This window comes from Nannobrachium achirus, assembly GCF_963921795.1.
Source record: "Nannobrachium achirus genome assembly, chromosome: 9".
NCBI classification, from domain to species: domain Eukaryota; kingdom Metazoa; phylum Chordata; class Actinopteri; order Myctophiformes; family Myctophidae; genus Nannobrachium; species Nannobrachium achirus.
The window spans coordinates 23,770,887-23,786,913 of record NC_137818.1 but is presented as its reverse complement, the minus strand read 5'-3'; the positions used below and the strand labels follow the sequence as shown (position 1 = coordinate 23,786,913).

The 16,027-nt window shown below is 42.6% G+C and overlaps 1 protein-coding gene across 1 annotated transcript; it reads right to left on the bottom strand.

Annotated features, from left to right (window-relative positions):
* Window positions 1–209: 209 nt before the first annotated feature.
* Window positions 210–15,814, bottom strand: xpc (xeroderma pigmentosum, complementation group C; the record flags this gene model as incomplete). The annotated part of the gene is made up of 14 exons (XM_080732629.1): window positions 210–560; window positions 1,786–1,879; window positions 2,065–2,234; window positions 2,777–2,908; window positions 3,462–3,543; window positions 4,237–4,397; window positions 5,045–5,935; window positions 6,057–6,146; window positions 6,270–6,390; window positions 6,708–6,865; window positions 7,024–7,108; window positions 7,301–7,415; window positions 7,971–8,243; window positions 15,703–15,814. The coding sequence occupies 14 exons, from the start codon at window positions 15,812–15,814 to the stop codon at window positions 210–212; spliced, it is 2,835 nt and encodes a 944-aa protein (XP_080588755.1).
* Window positions 15,815–16,027: the final 213 nt, after the last annotated feature.

Sequence of the window (16,027 nt, the reverse complement as noted above, 5' to 3'; positions counted from 1 at the left end):
TACTTGCTATATGCAAGCATAAAGCGGGCATATAGCCCTGAAATTCATTTCCAGTGTTTGAACCACAAGAACAAGGCTTAATTCCACCCGTAGGTAAAGGACTAGCTTCCCAATGACATAAAGGAAACAGTCAATTAGGTGCCATTTGAGCCATGTCGTTTTTGCATACGACAGGCATATGCAAAACACTGATGATCAGCAAATGGTTATCACACTTTCTCAAAGGGGAAGAGGTGTTTCTGCTGCCCTTTCTTCTCTCGTTTGGATGTTTTCTTTGATGGTACATTTGCATTCATATCCTCTTCCTCCTGTCTGTTCTGAGGCCAGGCCATGGCCAGAGTCTCAGCTGCCGTCTTCATTCCAGGAACTCCACTTTCCACCTCATCTTCGTCTGATGACAGCCCATCTGCCCCGTCTCCAGCTGGGGTGCAAGTCTGACTCGAGGTCCCTGCTCCACCAGTCTCTTGGTTCTTCATTCCATATCTCTGTTTGAGTCTCTCTCTGATCAGAAGGCCTTTTACTAGGAGAGTCCAGTTAGAGATCACCCTCTTCTCTCGCTTCTGGAAAACACAATAAGAGAGAAAAAAATAAAGAAAAACAAAACATTTACAAGTAGGATTGGTTGAAAATAGCCAACCAACTGTCTGATTTGCTTTACTTCACTAAAAGACCAACAAGTCAGAAATTATATATACACACTCAAAAATATATATACGTATATAAACACACCCATACATCTATGCATATGATGTATCTTGTATTAAAATTGGCTTAAAGTGATAGTTCACCTATTTTTGACATAAAGCTGTGTGAAATACTTGCCATTAAAACAGTGGTTAAAAATGTATTAATTGATTACCAGAGTCCCGTGGTCAGAGTTCTGGTCAGTTTTAGATGAATATTAAGTCGTTCCAATGGGGTGGGGGCCATTTGGCGTGGCCCAATCATTGAAAATAGATTAATCCACAAAACTAGCGTCATTTGTATTGTTGGCCTATTTCTACCATATAGAGCGAGGTTTCGTTCTGATCAGCTGCCTGCAAAAGCACCTTGTTTTGGGGAAATACGTTGCAGCGGCGTAGTGATACTGGACACAAAAAATAGTACCATGTGACAGAGGGGTTAAAGTTGAACGAAAGTTGGTCTATTTGGTAAAAATAGGTCAACAATACAAATGACGCTAGTTTTGTGGATTCATCTATTTTTAATGATTGGGCCATGAGCCCCTGCCAAATCACTGGAACTACTTTATATTCATCTAAAACTGACCAGAACTCTGACCACGGGACTCTGGTAATGGATTAATACATTTGTAACCACTATTTTAATGGCAAGTATTTCACACAGCTTCATGTCAAAAATAGGTGAACTATCACTTTAAGGGAGAACCAGCTGGTAGGAGGACCATGGCCACGTCACTCTGACTCAGACATAACCATAACCATAACCAAACCTGACTTCACTCAAGGGAGTGCGGTGTCGTCAAGTCGTTTGGATATGCACATGCACATGGCCAGAAATGGGTCCCTAGCTTCCGCCGTTGTCTGAAGACTCACTTCTTCAGACTCTACCTTAGATTTTACAATATAAATTGGGGTCTCAGCGATAGAAATAACATTAAATGGGGTTCCGTTGCCTAATGCCTTAGATAAAGATTTGAACTGAAATAATAAACGCCCGCACGCACGCACACACACACACACACACACACACACACACACACACACACACACACACACACACACACACACACACACACACACACACACACACACACACACACACCTCTTTCTCCTTCTTTTTCTGGATCTCCTGATCCTCCAACCAGGCTGCTCTGAGGACCTCCTCATGCTCCTCACAGACAACGTATCCGTCAGTCCTGAAACATGCACACAAACACATGTTAATAAATATGCACTGCAGACAAGAACAGCATCCATAATGCCAACATAATTAATATTTCATCTCAGAAGTGAAGGGATGTTGGTTAGATAAGAAGCTTCACTGACAGACTTCTGACTGAAAATTATAAATGTGTTTATCAATAATTGACCGCCATCGTACACAGCATGCGAGTATCCTCCATGGAAGTCAAAGCCTGTGATAGCTGAAGCAGCATCCATGTCCAGTTTTTTGGCGACACGGTGCAGGTTTGGCAGTCGGAGGTGAACGCAGCCCACCGGTAACATGCATGGCTTGAACAGGTACACGTTACCATAATCATTGCGAGGAACCTGGTAGAGGAGGAGAGGCAGAGAGGAAGTGTGCATGTTAGGGCTGGTAAATTGACGTTCTAATTTCGAATATTCCTCTAATGGGGAAAAATATATATTTATTCACGTCTTGCTGAGCCCTTAGGCTTAGAATAATCACTATCGCTAAGAAGATAATAAATAGTTTGATCCCTAATGAAAATACCTGTTTTACATATTCTGTGTAATGTTTCATTCAATGCAATACGTTGCTCCTGCTGTGTGACGAAACAGCCAATTCCCTCAATTACCACTACTGTGACTTGGGTTAAGGCTCCATCTCTATTTCAGAATCACATGAAAGTAATTACATAATATTTCCCTTATGCCAGCTTATTCAACTTGGCCAGCACATCACTGCTACCAAAATACATGGCAGCAGCATAATGCAATGTCCAGCATCCATGGCCAATTGGCCATATCTAAAACATATGTTTGAATTCTGTGAAACTTGGGGAGATTTTAATCGGCTGAAATGCCTTCTTTGTCTGCCAACACACACAGATAGAGAAAGAGAGACCTACCTTCCCATTTACAGCTATAGGAGGCTGGTACTCCTCAGTCTGCCATTCTCCAAACAGAGGCAGGTCCTTCTCCTCCCTCTGCTCTGTCATAATCCTGGTCTTACGAGAACGATTAGAGAAACCCTTCACCATCTGATGAAAAGAGGGAGATACAGTGGCATTACATCAACACACAGACATTATCATTGGGCGGAGAATCCTAAAAGCACCCCGGTTTGCGCTGTTTTTTGTAAAGGAGCGCTTGTGTTCGGTGGAGAATAGATGACAGAGGTCCGCCGTCTCAGGCGACCTTGACCCACGTGAGACACCGCTGAGCGAAGGTCGCATGAGCCGACTCAGCGCCATTAGAAGTTGTAAACCAGGGGGCCCGGATTGTAAATCTTCGCCCCCCCCCCCGACTGTCGGCACCTCCGCGCAGTCCAATTGAACACAGTGGAGCTCCCTAGTCCCTACCTCCGGTTCAGCCAATCACAAGCTTCCGCGGGCGGGTCTTAACTGTTCCGGGGTGCCTTTTGGATACACGCGACAGAAAGTGGGGAGAAAGACAGGTGGAGGTGCAGAGATAACAAGGGAGACAAGATCAAGGGAGAGTGCTAGCCAGACAGGAGGAGAGAGCAGCAAGATGGTTGGGACTGAGAGCGAAAAGGAAGGGCAGAAAAAATAAATAAGAAAAGAAAAATAGTACCTTGAATGGCTCCTCTCCTAGTCTGACAGTGCGTGCCTCTTTCAGCCAGGTGTCTCTGGAATGCAGCGTATGCACACAGTCCCTGAAGACAAGTACAATAATACACCTTTACAATAACATTTAGAGTAGACAGCCTGCCTAACACAGGCTGAGGCATTTACAGTTCACATTCGTACTGTAAGTATAATAACATAACAAAATAGGGAATTAGGGATATTGAAATGCTGGCCTTATTATATATACTAGGTCATCACATCTAGGAGTTTGGGCTGCTATGCAGCCCTCACATCTAAGAGTTTGTTCATATTAGCCAATTTTAATGCATTCTTATTATCTGATATATTTCTATGCACATTTCAAAATAATTAAATTGTATTTTTAATCAAAATATTTCCAACTTGTTGAAACACTATCTGAACCTGTAGCTTTGATATGATGCCGAATTAATCATGCATCCCTAATTACCAATAAAGGTTGTCCTATGGAGAAAAGCCAAGTAACTCTTTATGGTTCCAGTAGGAATTTCTATTTCTAAGAATGTGTGCTACTGCTTACCTCATCAAAATGTATTTATGTTTTACTCAGAATATATAACATTTCACAAGCAAGTGTCTGAAAGATGGTCTGTTGGCTTTATTTGTATGTGTGTGTGTATGTGTGTGTGTGTGTGTGTGTGTGTGTGTGTGTGTGTGTGTGTGTGTGTGTGTGTGTGTGTGTGTGTGTGTGTGTAGTATATGTATCTAGTTATTGTTTGAGCATCTAGTGCAGTACTCACCTAGAGTATACAGGCTCTCCCCTGCAGTAGCCTAGTACAGCTACTGTGGGGGGATAGAAAGCCTCATACTTCAACAGGTGCCTCTTTAAGGAATAAAGAGGATGGTTCTTATACTCTGCAATGGATGTTGGAAGAGGCTTGTCTAGCATCTTGGCATTGAGCTGGAGATTTTGAGAGAGAGAGCGTGTGTGTGAGTGTGAGTGAGTGAGTGAGTGAGTGAGTGAGTGAGTGAGTGAGAGAGAGAGAGAGAGAGAGAGAGATCAATAAGTGTACAGTGACAGTGAGGCAGATCTTAATTCCAGTGAGGCAGATCTTAATTCCATGATCAACAAATTGACTTCAAACATCGCACCGAAACACCCGTGATATTTTTGTACCATCTATTCTATTCTCATAACTGACTGTGCTGGCTGCTTGACGTTCATATTGTGGCTGTAGACTACAAGCATATACACTGTAGTGTTACTCTGATGTTGTCTTTTTGTGGTCAACAAAACAAGCGTTTCAAAGCTTCAGAATTCACAGTTGCAAATTACGTCATAGAAGTAAACATGAAACTATCTTAGGTTTTATTAACCACTGATCATAATTTCTTCATCAAAATTCTAGTGGTAAAAAGCATGGGAAATCTGTCGAGGGAGACCACTGCAACCTGTGCTACCCTTCCTATGGAATACGGACCATTTGTTTACATTAGGTTTTTGTACACTATCCAAGTTAAATAAATAAAGATGATTTGGTGTAGTGGATGTGTGACTGTCTTCCGCTTTGACAGTTTAGCTATATAATATTTGTCTGTCCGTCTCACCTCCTTTTCCTCCTGTCTGTCCCTTTCGTCCTCCGGTCCCAGGAATGGCCTCAATGTGTCTTCCCACCAATCCTCCTCCACCCGCCTCTTCTTAGATGATGTCATCCAGGTTGGGTCATACTTCCTGGCCAGGTCCTTCAGGTGCCCGTCCCCGTCCACAGATATCACGTAGGTAACTGGCGCTGTTGCATTCTGGGAGCAGAGGTGTGGCCGGCCGAAGCCCTGCTGCACATCCACACAAACCCAGGAAGATGTTTTGGGTACATAGACTTCCAGCCACTCGTCTGCACCTGGCCCGCGTATCTTTCTTCCTCCGCTCTTTCTCCTCTCTCCTTTACTTGTCCCACCTCCTCTCTCGAAGTCGTCGTCCTCCTCCACTTCCTCCCACATGTCGTCCTCCTCTTTGTTCTTCACCTTCTTACTGCCACCTCCTCCACTCTTGCTTTGTGGCGTTGTGTTGCGGTTTGACTTGGCTTTACACTTTCCTTTCCCCCTCTTCCCCTTCAGGGATTTAGACCCGCCTTCAGAATCCTCACTCTGCTCCGCGCTGGTCAACTGAAACTCCTCCCCCTCACTAAGCCCGTCGCTCCCACTCTCCTCCTTGTAGCTAACCTTTGATGCAACACTGCGCCGTTTTGCGTTCTTGGGTTTCTGTCCGCCTATCGTTAAGCTCCTCTCTCCCTCCACCTCTTCTTCATCTTCCTCCTCTTTTATGTTTTTCCTCTTGGCTTTCTTTCCCCCTCTCTCTCCTTTGGTCTTTTCTCCAGCTGCAGCAGGTCTTTTGGTGCCAGGAGACACCCTGGGCTCAGAAGACGGGCTGTCTTTGGAGGTTTTCTGGCCAGGAGGGTGGCTCTGTCCTGGGGTACTGCTGGAGGATCTAGCTCCTTTACCCTGAAGCAGTGAGAAGAGGGTCTGTTTCATTCAAAATGTTATTCTGAATGTACTCGCTATGCTACATCTTAATAAAAGTGAACAAAGACAAAGCACTGGCAAACAAAAACAGATTTGTTACCCTAGCAGGTGGAGGTTTGAGAGAAATTGGCTGCAGGGAGAGAACCAATCGGCAAAAGAGCTGCAGAGACCTCAGAACCAATAGGAAAATCTGTAGGAACACACAGAGTATGGGTCACAGGGTAATCTAAAAAAAGGCAACTATAACATTTACTGGGTTATAAATTTGAACCAATTTCCGCGAGGTGCTGTATGTAGGTAGTATTATACTAACATGTGTCATCTCCTGGTGGTCCCTGGCAGACAGGCTGGCCAGCCGTCTCTCCAGCAGACCCCTGGGGTCCGGATTCTCCTCATAGTTAAGACTGGGATTCAGGGTGAACGTAGAAACAAACCTGGAGAGATGTAGACGGAAGGAAGAAAAGTGAACAGAAATGATTTATGTATTTTAAGATTTAAGTAGTAAAAGCAAGAGTGAATCAAGTGTTAATGTAATAACAGAGAGAGTACAAGTGTAACATTATAAACTCTAAAGAGCTAAATTAAAACAGAGGATTTGACTATGTAAAAACAAACATACACATACACAGACACACACAGACACACAGACACACACACAGACACACACACACACACACACGCGCACACACACACACACACACACACACACACACACACACACACACACACACACACACACACACACACGCACCATTTGAGCAGTCCAGAGAGGTAGAGGAGGTCTATGCGTTCCTTGGCTACATTACTGAAGTGGACCGGCAGTAGAGACAGAGTGATGGCCAACAGGTCTGGTTCGTTGCACAGGCGATTTCGGAACATCCCGTTGGCTATCAGGCACATCAGATGAACCTGAGAGACAATTAGAAGAAAAGAAAAATGCCAGTTACAAGTCAAAAGAAAAATACATTTGCTTGGAAGGACACGTTTATGTGTGTGTGTGTGTGTGTGTGTGTGTGTGTGTGTGTGTGTGTGTGTGTGTGTGTGTGTGTGTGTGTGTGTGTGTGTACCTTGTGTGTGTCTATCAGCAGATCCTTGTTGAAGCGATTCACCATCCTTCTCAGGTATGTCTCCCACTCTTTCTTCCTCTTCTCCCTGACCAATCAGCAAAGGGGTTTAATCAGTAGCCATCATAGACACAGGTTGATGGGTACTTCTACAGTGCAACATAGATGTTATATATAAGACACAAGATAAGATATACAGTAAAAAAAAAAAATATCAATAGCTTACAGATTTTAGTTCATGAGGCAAACAAATAATTAATGTGTGTACAGTCACACATACACTAACCTTCTCTGTCTCTTGTGAACAACATCTGGAGTCTCAATCTCAATCTCGACTGGATGGGACGGCAGGACCAGCTCTGGTGGCTCTACTGGGCCCAGAGGTCCATCCAGCTCTGAGAAGCGCACACACACACACACACACACACACACACACACACACACACACACACACACACACACACACACACACACACACACACACACACACACACACACACACACACACACACACACACACACACACACACACACACACACACACACACACGTAAATAAATGACCCAACATACCTGGCTACGCACATGAGCAGCAACCTACCGTATGTTGTAAATTCTCAACGTTAACATGATTTCTTATAAGTAATGTAAGGGGACAGTAGTCTTTGCAAAGTCACTTGACCCCTGCTGCAGGTATTGTTTGCTTCAGTTCAAATGTATTTTCTTTTTTCTGCATTTCCACTAGACACTACATCAAACATCTCCAAAATACAGTACAGGCCTATCAAGTCATTATGTGATAATCAAACTATACTACACTGCTACCTTCAACATGATTCATGCAAACTGAAAATGCATGAACATGTAAAATTTCAACTGAAAGAAGTATTGAAGCTTTGTCACAGAGCATTAATAACAATTATTCAGAGTCAGACTGTATATCCTTCTCACCTTCGACCTCCTCCCAATCATCTTCCTCACTCTCCTCCTCGTCTTCGTTTTCCGTCTTCATAGTGTCAGTTTTAACAGTGGTGGTTGCCATGGGGACCATATCAAAGTCATCTTCATCGTCGTCATCGTTAGCCTTTGGCTGTGCCTTCTGAGGTGAACTGAAGTATTTGCTGGTGGTGGTGGAGGTAGTAGTCTTGGAGGCAGAGGCCCTTGCTGGTTTGGAGGACGAACGTGGCTTAGGTGTGTTCTTCCTCTCAATCGGGATTCCATTACCTGTGAGGTAGCGAGAGAGAAATAGAGAGATATATGCAAGTTGTGAGCTCAATACTCTATAGATAACTCAGACGTTGGGATGAGATTAGCTGCAGGTGACTCACTGGGTATGTATGTAATACTGTATGTATGGCTATTGGCTATACAGCCAATACGTCACATCACAATAACATCTAATAGACAGATAGAAAAGTCAAGTCTGATTCAAACTCACCAATACTGCACCTCTACGGACAGCTTGGGTAATCCTCTTTGTATTGCTTTCACAAAATCCACTGTTGTCGAGTTATTAACCTTCTGTCAATATAACTCCCTAAACTAAAGCAATGAATTCTTCTAGTGTTCTAACTCTTATCTTAACTCGCATGTGCTCATTGCCAGCAGCATGTGAGTTCAGAGCAAGTTTTTTTTTGAGCCAAATGCTTGTTTTTACATCATTTAACGTCCTGCGCAACACCTGTTCCAAAATTGCACAGCAGGAAGCTGATTGATGTAAAATGAGCACTTCCCAAAACAATTTACTTTGAACTAATTGGCTGGGGATAATGAGCATGCAGGTGTAAAATAAGAACACTTAGATAACTTCAGACAGTGACGAATGATATTTATCTACATAAGATACATAAGTCAATAACCCAAGCCGTCCGTAAAGGTGCAATAGTAGTGAGTTTATTAAATAAATACAATTAGACAGATAAGACTTCCCATGTCCAGCTAGGATTCTTTTTAAACAGGTAGAAATAGTGGGGGAGCCAATCGAGCAGATTCTGTTGGTCGTAATTTTGGAATGTTAATTTTTGGAGACATGTATATCTTGATTCTTGTGGTTCTCAGAATGTCAAAAAAACATGTCTCCAATTTTTCTTTTTGGGTTTAGCTTGTGTAATTAGCATAATTAGCCAATTAATTGCCAAAAACAGTAAATGGCAATAACTTTGCTTCTAGGTAACTTATAAAGGTGATTTAAGAGTCTAAGTCCATGTTTGTGAGGTCCAGAAATTCATCTGTTACCATTGTGAAGTCATACAACCTTTCCTAGTTAGCGTAATTAGCATAAATGATGCAAAAACTAGGCGAAAATAAGCAAATTGCTGCATTTCTTTAGTTTTAGTCAACTTTGAAAGTTTCTCACAAACTCTAAGATGTGTGTTTACAAGTCATCAATTATCATCATCCTAAAAATAAATCATGCAACCCTTTGTCTGTGTAATAATTATGTAATAATCACACCCAAACGAGAAATAGCTATATTTCTTTGCTTTGAGTTAATTAATAACGATAATCTTACAGACAGTGTAAGTCTGTTTGCATGTCTAGAAAATATTCTCTTTCCATAACTAGGATATCTAACCTTTCCTTATTAGCTTAATTTGCATATATATTGTTACGACCCTGCAAGAGATTGGGCCGTAACTCGCCGTGCCAAGCGAGCTGCTTGCCTTGTCTGCTGAGTGGGGGGCTGGGGTTCGCTTCCCGGTTTGGGAGCGAACTGCCTCACTCAGTCTGCAAAACGTTACATTAGTGTCAGACGGGCTGGCCCGTGGAGCATGCCTTTGTGTGAGGGCCGTGAGGGACTCGGCCGTGGGCAGTGAAGTGATATAAAATAAAGAACAATACGAGAAATGGTCACAGAATTATCTGATTGTTTATTCTCAGAAAGTTCTGTAAACACATTTAAATAGAAGGGTCTCCATCTTCGTCGTTGTCATCATCAATCCCCAACAGATGTGCCTTGCTTACATTACAACACACCTATTCATCTGCCCCACACATGCACATCTCAGAGCAGTTAAAATGTTGAGATCGACAAGAACAATGTGACATGCACTGGGATTTTTTGCAGCCACATTTGATCAGTTGGGTGATGGTGGCTGGAGCTGGGGGATCATGTGTTGTGACTAGCACTCCATATTCAGTTGCTAGTGGTATCTGTGGGTTATGTACATGGTCCTGACTCCTCATACCATACCATTGCCTGGTAATGGGCACGGGCAATGGCTTGATGTAATGCTCCTTGTGTAGGTTGCAGCTTCTCGGCTTCTAATTGTTTCTTTGTGAATAACCTCCACCTGAGCTCACCAACATCCACAAGATTTGTACCGGGCTCGTACAGCTGGCAAACAAATGCTTCAATCTTGTTTTCTGTGTCAGAACTGAGCTTTTTTGTAGTACCTAGAGTAGCAAATGCAAATGGGAAAGCCATCATGGATCAAGAGATGTTCCCAGTGGGCTGACCACTTCATAGCCACACTGGACAGGAAGACCAAAGAACATAGTGAGACCCATGTAGTATTTGACCGCCATGACATTGTATCTTCACTGAGGGAGGCCACATGTAAGCGATGCCAGGGTGGCAAGCCCCCTACCACTTATCATGTGGAAGACAACACACCAATAGGGAAGGTGTCAGAAAAACTGTCAGGTATCCACACCAAAGATGAGCTGACTGTCTATCTGGCTAAGAAAGCCCTCCAACACTTCCAGGGGAAACCCAACATTTTCATAATCACGTCAAGGCAACATGTCCACTCAAACTCTATCAATGTAAAACATCTCCACAGCTCACAGGAAGAGGCTGACACAAGGATAATCCTGCACAGCCTGCTGTGTGTGGGTTACCATCAGCTGTACAAGGACACCTATTTCATCACCGGTGTGGGGAACAAAAAACGTATCATCTCACTGGAGCCAGTAGTGCACTGGGTAAAACAAGGACTTCAGCCTTACCAGGGTTACATGCCATTTCTGGAGCTGACCAGCCAGGCCATTTTGCTGGCAAGGGGAAGTTAACCTATTGGCAAGCCCTACACCCGTGTCCTGTGGAGGTGGTATCTGCATTTGCTACTCTAGGTACTGCAAACAAGCTCAGTTCTGACACAGAAAAAAAGATTGAAGCATTTGTTTGCCAGCTACAAATACAATCCCGGTACAAATCTTGTGGATGTTGGTGAGCTCAGGTGGAGGTTATTCACAAAGAAACAATTAGCCTACACTAACCTACATTAACCTACACAAGGAGCATTACATCAAGCCATTGCCCGTGCCCATTACCAGGCAATGGTATGGTATGAGGAGTCAGGACCACGTACATAACCCACAGATACCACCAGCAATTGAATATGGATGGGAGGCTGAGGGAAATCAACTGGTGCTAGTCACAACACATGATCCCCCAGCTCCAGCCACCATTACCCAACTGAAATCCCATTGCATGTCACATTGTTCTCTCAAACGTGTAACTGCTCTCAGATATGCATGTGTGGGGCAGATGAATAGGTGTGTTGTAATGTAAGCAAGGCACATCTGTTGGGGATTGATGATGATGACAACAAAGATGGAGACCCTTCTATTTAAATGTGTTTACAAAACTTTCTGTAAATATTAGAACAAACAATCAATCTGTGACCATTTCTCATATTGTTCTTTATTTTATATGAGGGATATATATATAGGCCTATATATATTGTAACGTTTTGCAGACTGAGTGAGGCAGTTCGCTCCCAAACCGGGAAGCGAACCCCAGCCCCCCACTCAGCAGACAAGGCAAGCAGCTCGCTTGGCATGGCGAGTTACGGCCCAATCTCTTGCAGGGTCGTAACAATATAATATACTAGAGGTTCGCGGCCCCTCGGGCCGCTCACATCTAGAGGCCACGCCCGCTTACCCTAACCCTTTTTTTTTTTTTTTTTTTTAAATAGTTTTGGCCTAATTGTGTTATTATTGTTACTGTAATAGGCCTGCCAATGTTTTATTTTCATTATTTCAATGTTTTCATTTTAGCAACACACACACACACACACACACACACACACACACACACACACACACACACACACACACACACACACACACACACACACACACACACAGACAGACAGACAGACAGACAGACAGACAGACAGACAGACAGACAGACAGACAGACAGACAGACAGACAGACAGACAGACAGTATCTTGCTGTGAACTCTAGATGTGAGTGGCCCGAAGGGCCGCGAACTTCTTGTAAGATACAGGCTCTCGGCTAGTGATTGAGGGGGTCATTACATGAGGTCGATTTTTTTGTAGACGATAGTTTTTACTATTGATTCGGCCATTTTGACACACGGAGACGCGGTTTCATGACCCTAACCGATACTTTTCCGAATTCGGCTCTGAAAGTGCATTTCTGCGGTTTCGCATCAGTTTCGCAACGGTGTAATATCGGAATTCGGCCGTGAGGGAGAGTGCGATGATGTCATAGCACCCCCTCCTCTGCTCCCCTTCCCCTGCTGCATATAAGTGTCAGTCTGTCAGACTAACCGAAAATGTATTATTATTATTTGTGTTGTTGTAGGCCTAATTAAAACCCAGAAAATAGCCCAGTGATCTATTAGCACAAACCTCATTTGAAAAATGTCAGGAGTAGTCTATATGAAAGCCTTTTAAAAATGTCTAATTACGCACAAGTCGTCGCACCTGGGCTGGTACCCTAGCTGGCCTGTCGGAGTTGCAACAGCTCTCCTCTCCGCAAAGTTAAATTAAACCATTAGGCTATGGTATTCCATTCTAAGCAAAGCTATGATTAATGACTATTTTGCGTCCCCCTTTTTCAACTTCTCACCAAAAAATACTGGATTAATTCTTCATGCACCGCGCCACATCACAGACGCAGCGGACTTCAGGTAATGAGTGAGTTATTGTAATATGCTGAGTCTTGCTGACAGACAGACAGACAGACACAGACAGACAGACAGACAGACAGACAGACAGACAGACAGACAGACAGACAGAATAAACATAACTGTCCAGTCAGTCAGAGACCATCACAAAAACTTCCTCCATATCCTCGCTCCCTCTCCTCCAGTCAAAGAAATCATGTCGCTTTTTCTCTCCAGTGCGTCTAGCCTCCTCTTAAGGCACGCATGTTGCTTCCAAACTAGGCAATTTACTTAAAGCCATAACGGAAGGCTATGATTGTGACTTCCAGTGAAATAACAGACTGCCAGTGGCGTATGGCGTCAGTTCATTAATTTATTCCGTTAGTTTATTTTGCAACGGCGACGGCACATCATCCTCCATTGCGCCGCATCCCAGTGCAGTGCGTCAGTTCAGTAAGAGCTAAGGTATGGCAACATGACTGTTGTCTGGTCTTGCACGTGCAAGGCACGCATGCAAGACAGTCATGTTGCCAATACTTAGCAACAGGCATGATGAATTTATTTTAAGAAGTACATTTTATTATTTTCCCTTGTAATCAAGGTATGGTAGACTACCATACCCATATGTGCCTCTGTAGGCTAGCCTACTCCGTTAGTTGCCTCGCATGGTGCGTTATACTTCTGTGTTGCAGCTAGAAGACAGAACTCACTTAATATAGCCCATCCCCGTAGATAATGTCCAGAAATATGCTCCATAGGCTATAAATGTTCCGACCTTCATCTTCCAGGTGACTTTTGTTGGTGTTTCACTTCACCTCGCTAAAAACCTCCTTTTGCGGGACTCATTGAATATGCGAACAGATGATAATAATATGGATTTGGGAGCATAGCCTAATTACAAAGCATGTCTCATTAAAAACAATACCTATAGGCCTATATTTTATAGTTGAAGGGTAAATACACAGTATAGGCCTATGTAGGCTGGGAACATGACACATTTTGCTTGAATTCATGCGTTGTCAACTTGTAGTATAAACACAGAAAAACGAACCAACAACAAGGTGTAAACGCGACGTTTTTTGGGTAATAAATCCAAAACGAGACCGGCAGCGTTTCCAATCGTCTTGGTATAAAGACCCCCTGAGTCTCTCTCTCTCTCTCTCTCTCTCTCTATCTCTCTCTCTCTCTCTCTCTCTCCCCCTGTGCAGCGGCCCCCCCTTCCCTCTTGTAACCTGAGACTCTCTCTCTCTCTCTCTCTCTCTTGCTCTCTAGCGAATCAGCGGACGGCTGTGCCGTGCATTCTACCGACAGCGGAGCTAGCTATGAGTTGAAGTGGATGTAAAGGGGGCGTGTATGGCCTTCTACCGACATCGGAGCTAGCTATGAGTTGAAGTGGATGTAAAGGGGCGTGTATGGCCTTGGAAGTGGGATGCGGCTCTAAGAAAAATGTAATAGTAGATATATATATATATTGCATATGCATATAATATATATATATATATATATTATATGCAAATTACGCTAATAATGAAAGGTTAGATATCCTAGTTATGGAAAGAGAATATTTTCTAGACATGCAAACAGACTTACACTGTCTGTAAGATCATCTTTATTAATTAACTTAAAGCAAAGAAATATAGCTATTTCTCTTTTGGGTGTGATTATTACATAATTATTACACAGACAAGGGTTGCATGATTTATTTTTAGGATGATGATAATTGATGACTTGTAAACATACATCTTAGAGTTTGTGAGAAGCTTTCAAAGTTGACTAAAACTTAAAAAATGCAGCAATTTACTTATTTTCACCCATTTTTGAATAATGTATGATAATTAGGAAAGGTTGTATGACTTCACAATGGTAACAGATGAATTTATGGACCTCACAAACATGGACTTAGACTCTTAGATCACCTTTATAAGTTACCTAGATTTTCTGTTTTGGGCAATGAATTGGCTAATTATGCTAATTACACATGCTAAACCCCAAAATAAAAATTGGAGACATGTTTTTTTGGCATTCTGAGAACCCCAAGAATCAAGATATACATGTCTCCAAAAATTAACATTCCAAAATTACGGAAATTGATAGGCTCCTCTACTAAAAGGCAAGACAGAGAGATTCAAAAAGGGGATGGACATGGACTGGTGGAGGTAAACATGAAGCATTACAGAGTGAGAATGACATTTGTCTGTCTTTTACCAGTCAGATCAACTACTCAATTATAACTCAGTCACAACAACACAGATTGATGTTTAAGTAAAAAGTATTTTCTTATTAAAACGAACACCATGAACACAATTAGTTATGCTTTAAACTCCAATAAACAATTCTAAGCTAAGGGATTGTACAAAGTAGTAGAGCATAGCTGTACACTTTCCAAATATTTGGAATACATGAAATGTATGTAGTAACATCATTCACAGCCATTCTATGGCTATGGCACTTCCTCTGACTGCATAGCCTTAATGGATCAAGAATCAATTGACTATCACAGATCAGAGCGACTGGCTGTCAAATCGCCTATCCATAGTATCCAAGACACTATTTAACTCGTATTGATTGATTGATTGATTGATTGAAGAATTTATTAGAAGTTTGCATAGGAAAAACTAAGTACAATTTCATGACAGAACAAATCACAGGTACAAGATCAACTAAAAGGAGATCCAAGTAAGCTTTTCTGCTTATTTAGTCTACACAAGAACCACTTTATGTGGTCAATAATACATTGATTAATTCAATTAATTATTCGTTATTCTAATAGGCGGTCCCAAATGTGTAAGACACGTTCACCATCAATGTAGTTTTCATCATACCTGGATTGTTCTTTGATTTCCCTTCATGCGTCTTTCTTTTAGACACTGCTGTCTTTAGTTTCTTTGTATGAGTGTCCGCGGCTGTGTCTGCAGGTTCTTTGCGTTTTGCCATGATGATACCCTCCGCAACTTTTGTGCACGACAACAACAGACGAGACGGTGTTGTTGCTGCAAATCTACGACGCCCCGATGAGAGGAAACTTTGCACATGGGCTTGAGAAAGATGCTGTTATTCAACGCATCATTCATTCACACATCAGGTTTCATAACACAGACCATTTCTCCTGTTACTGCTTTTGGGGGAGCGTTCTAAACGTCACACACT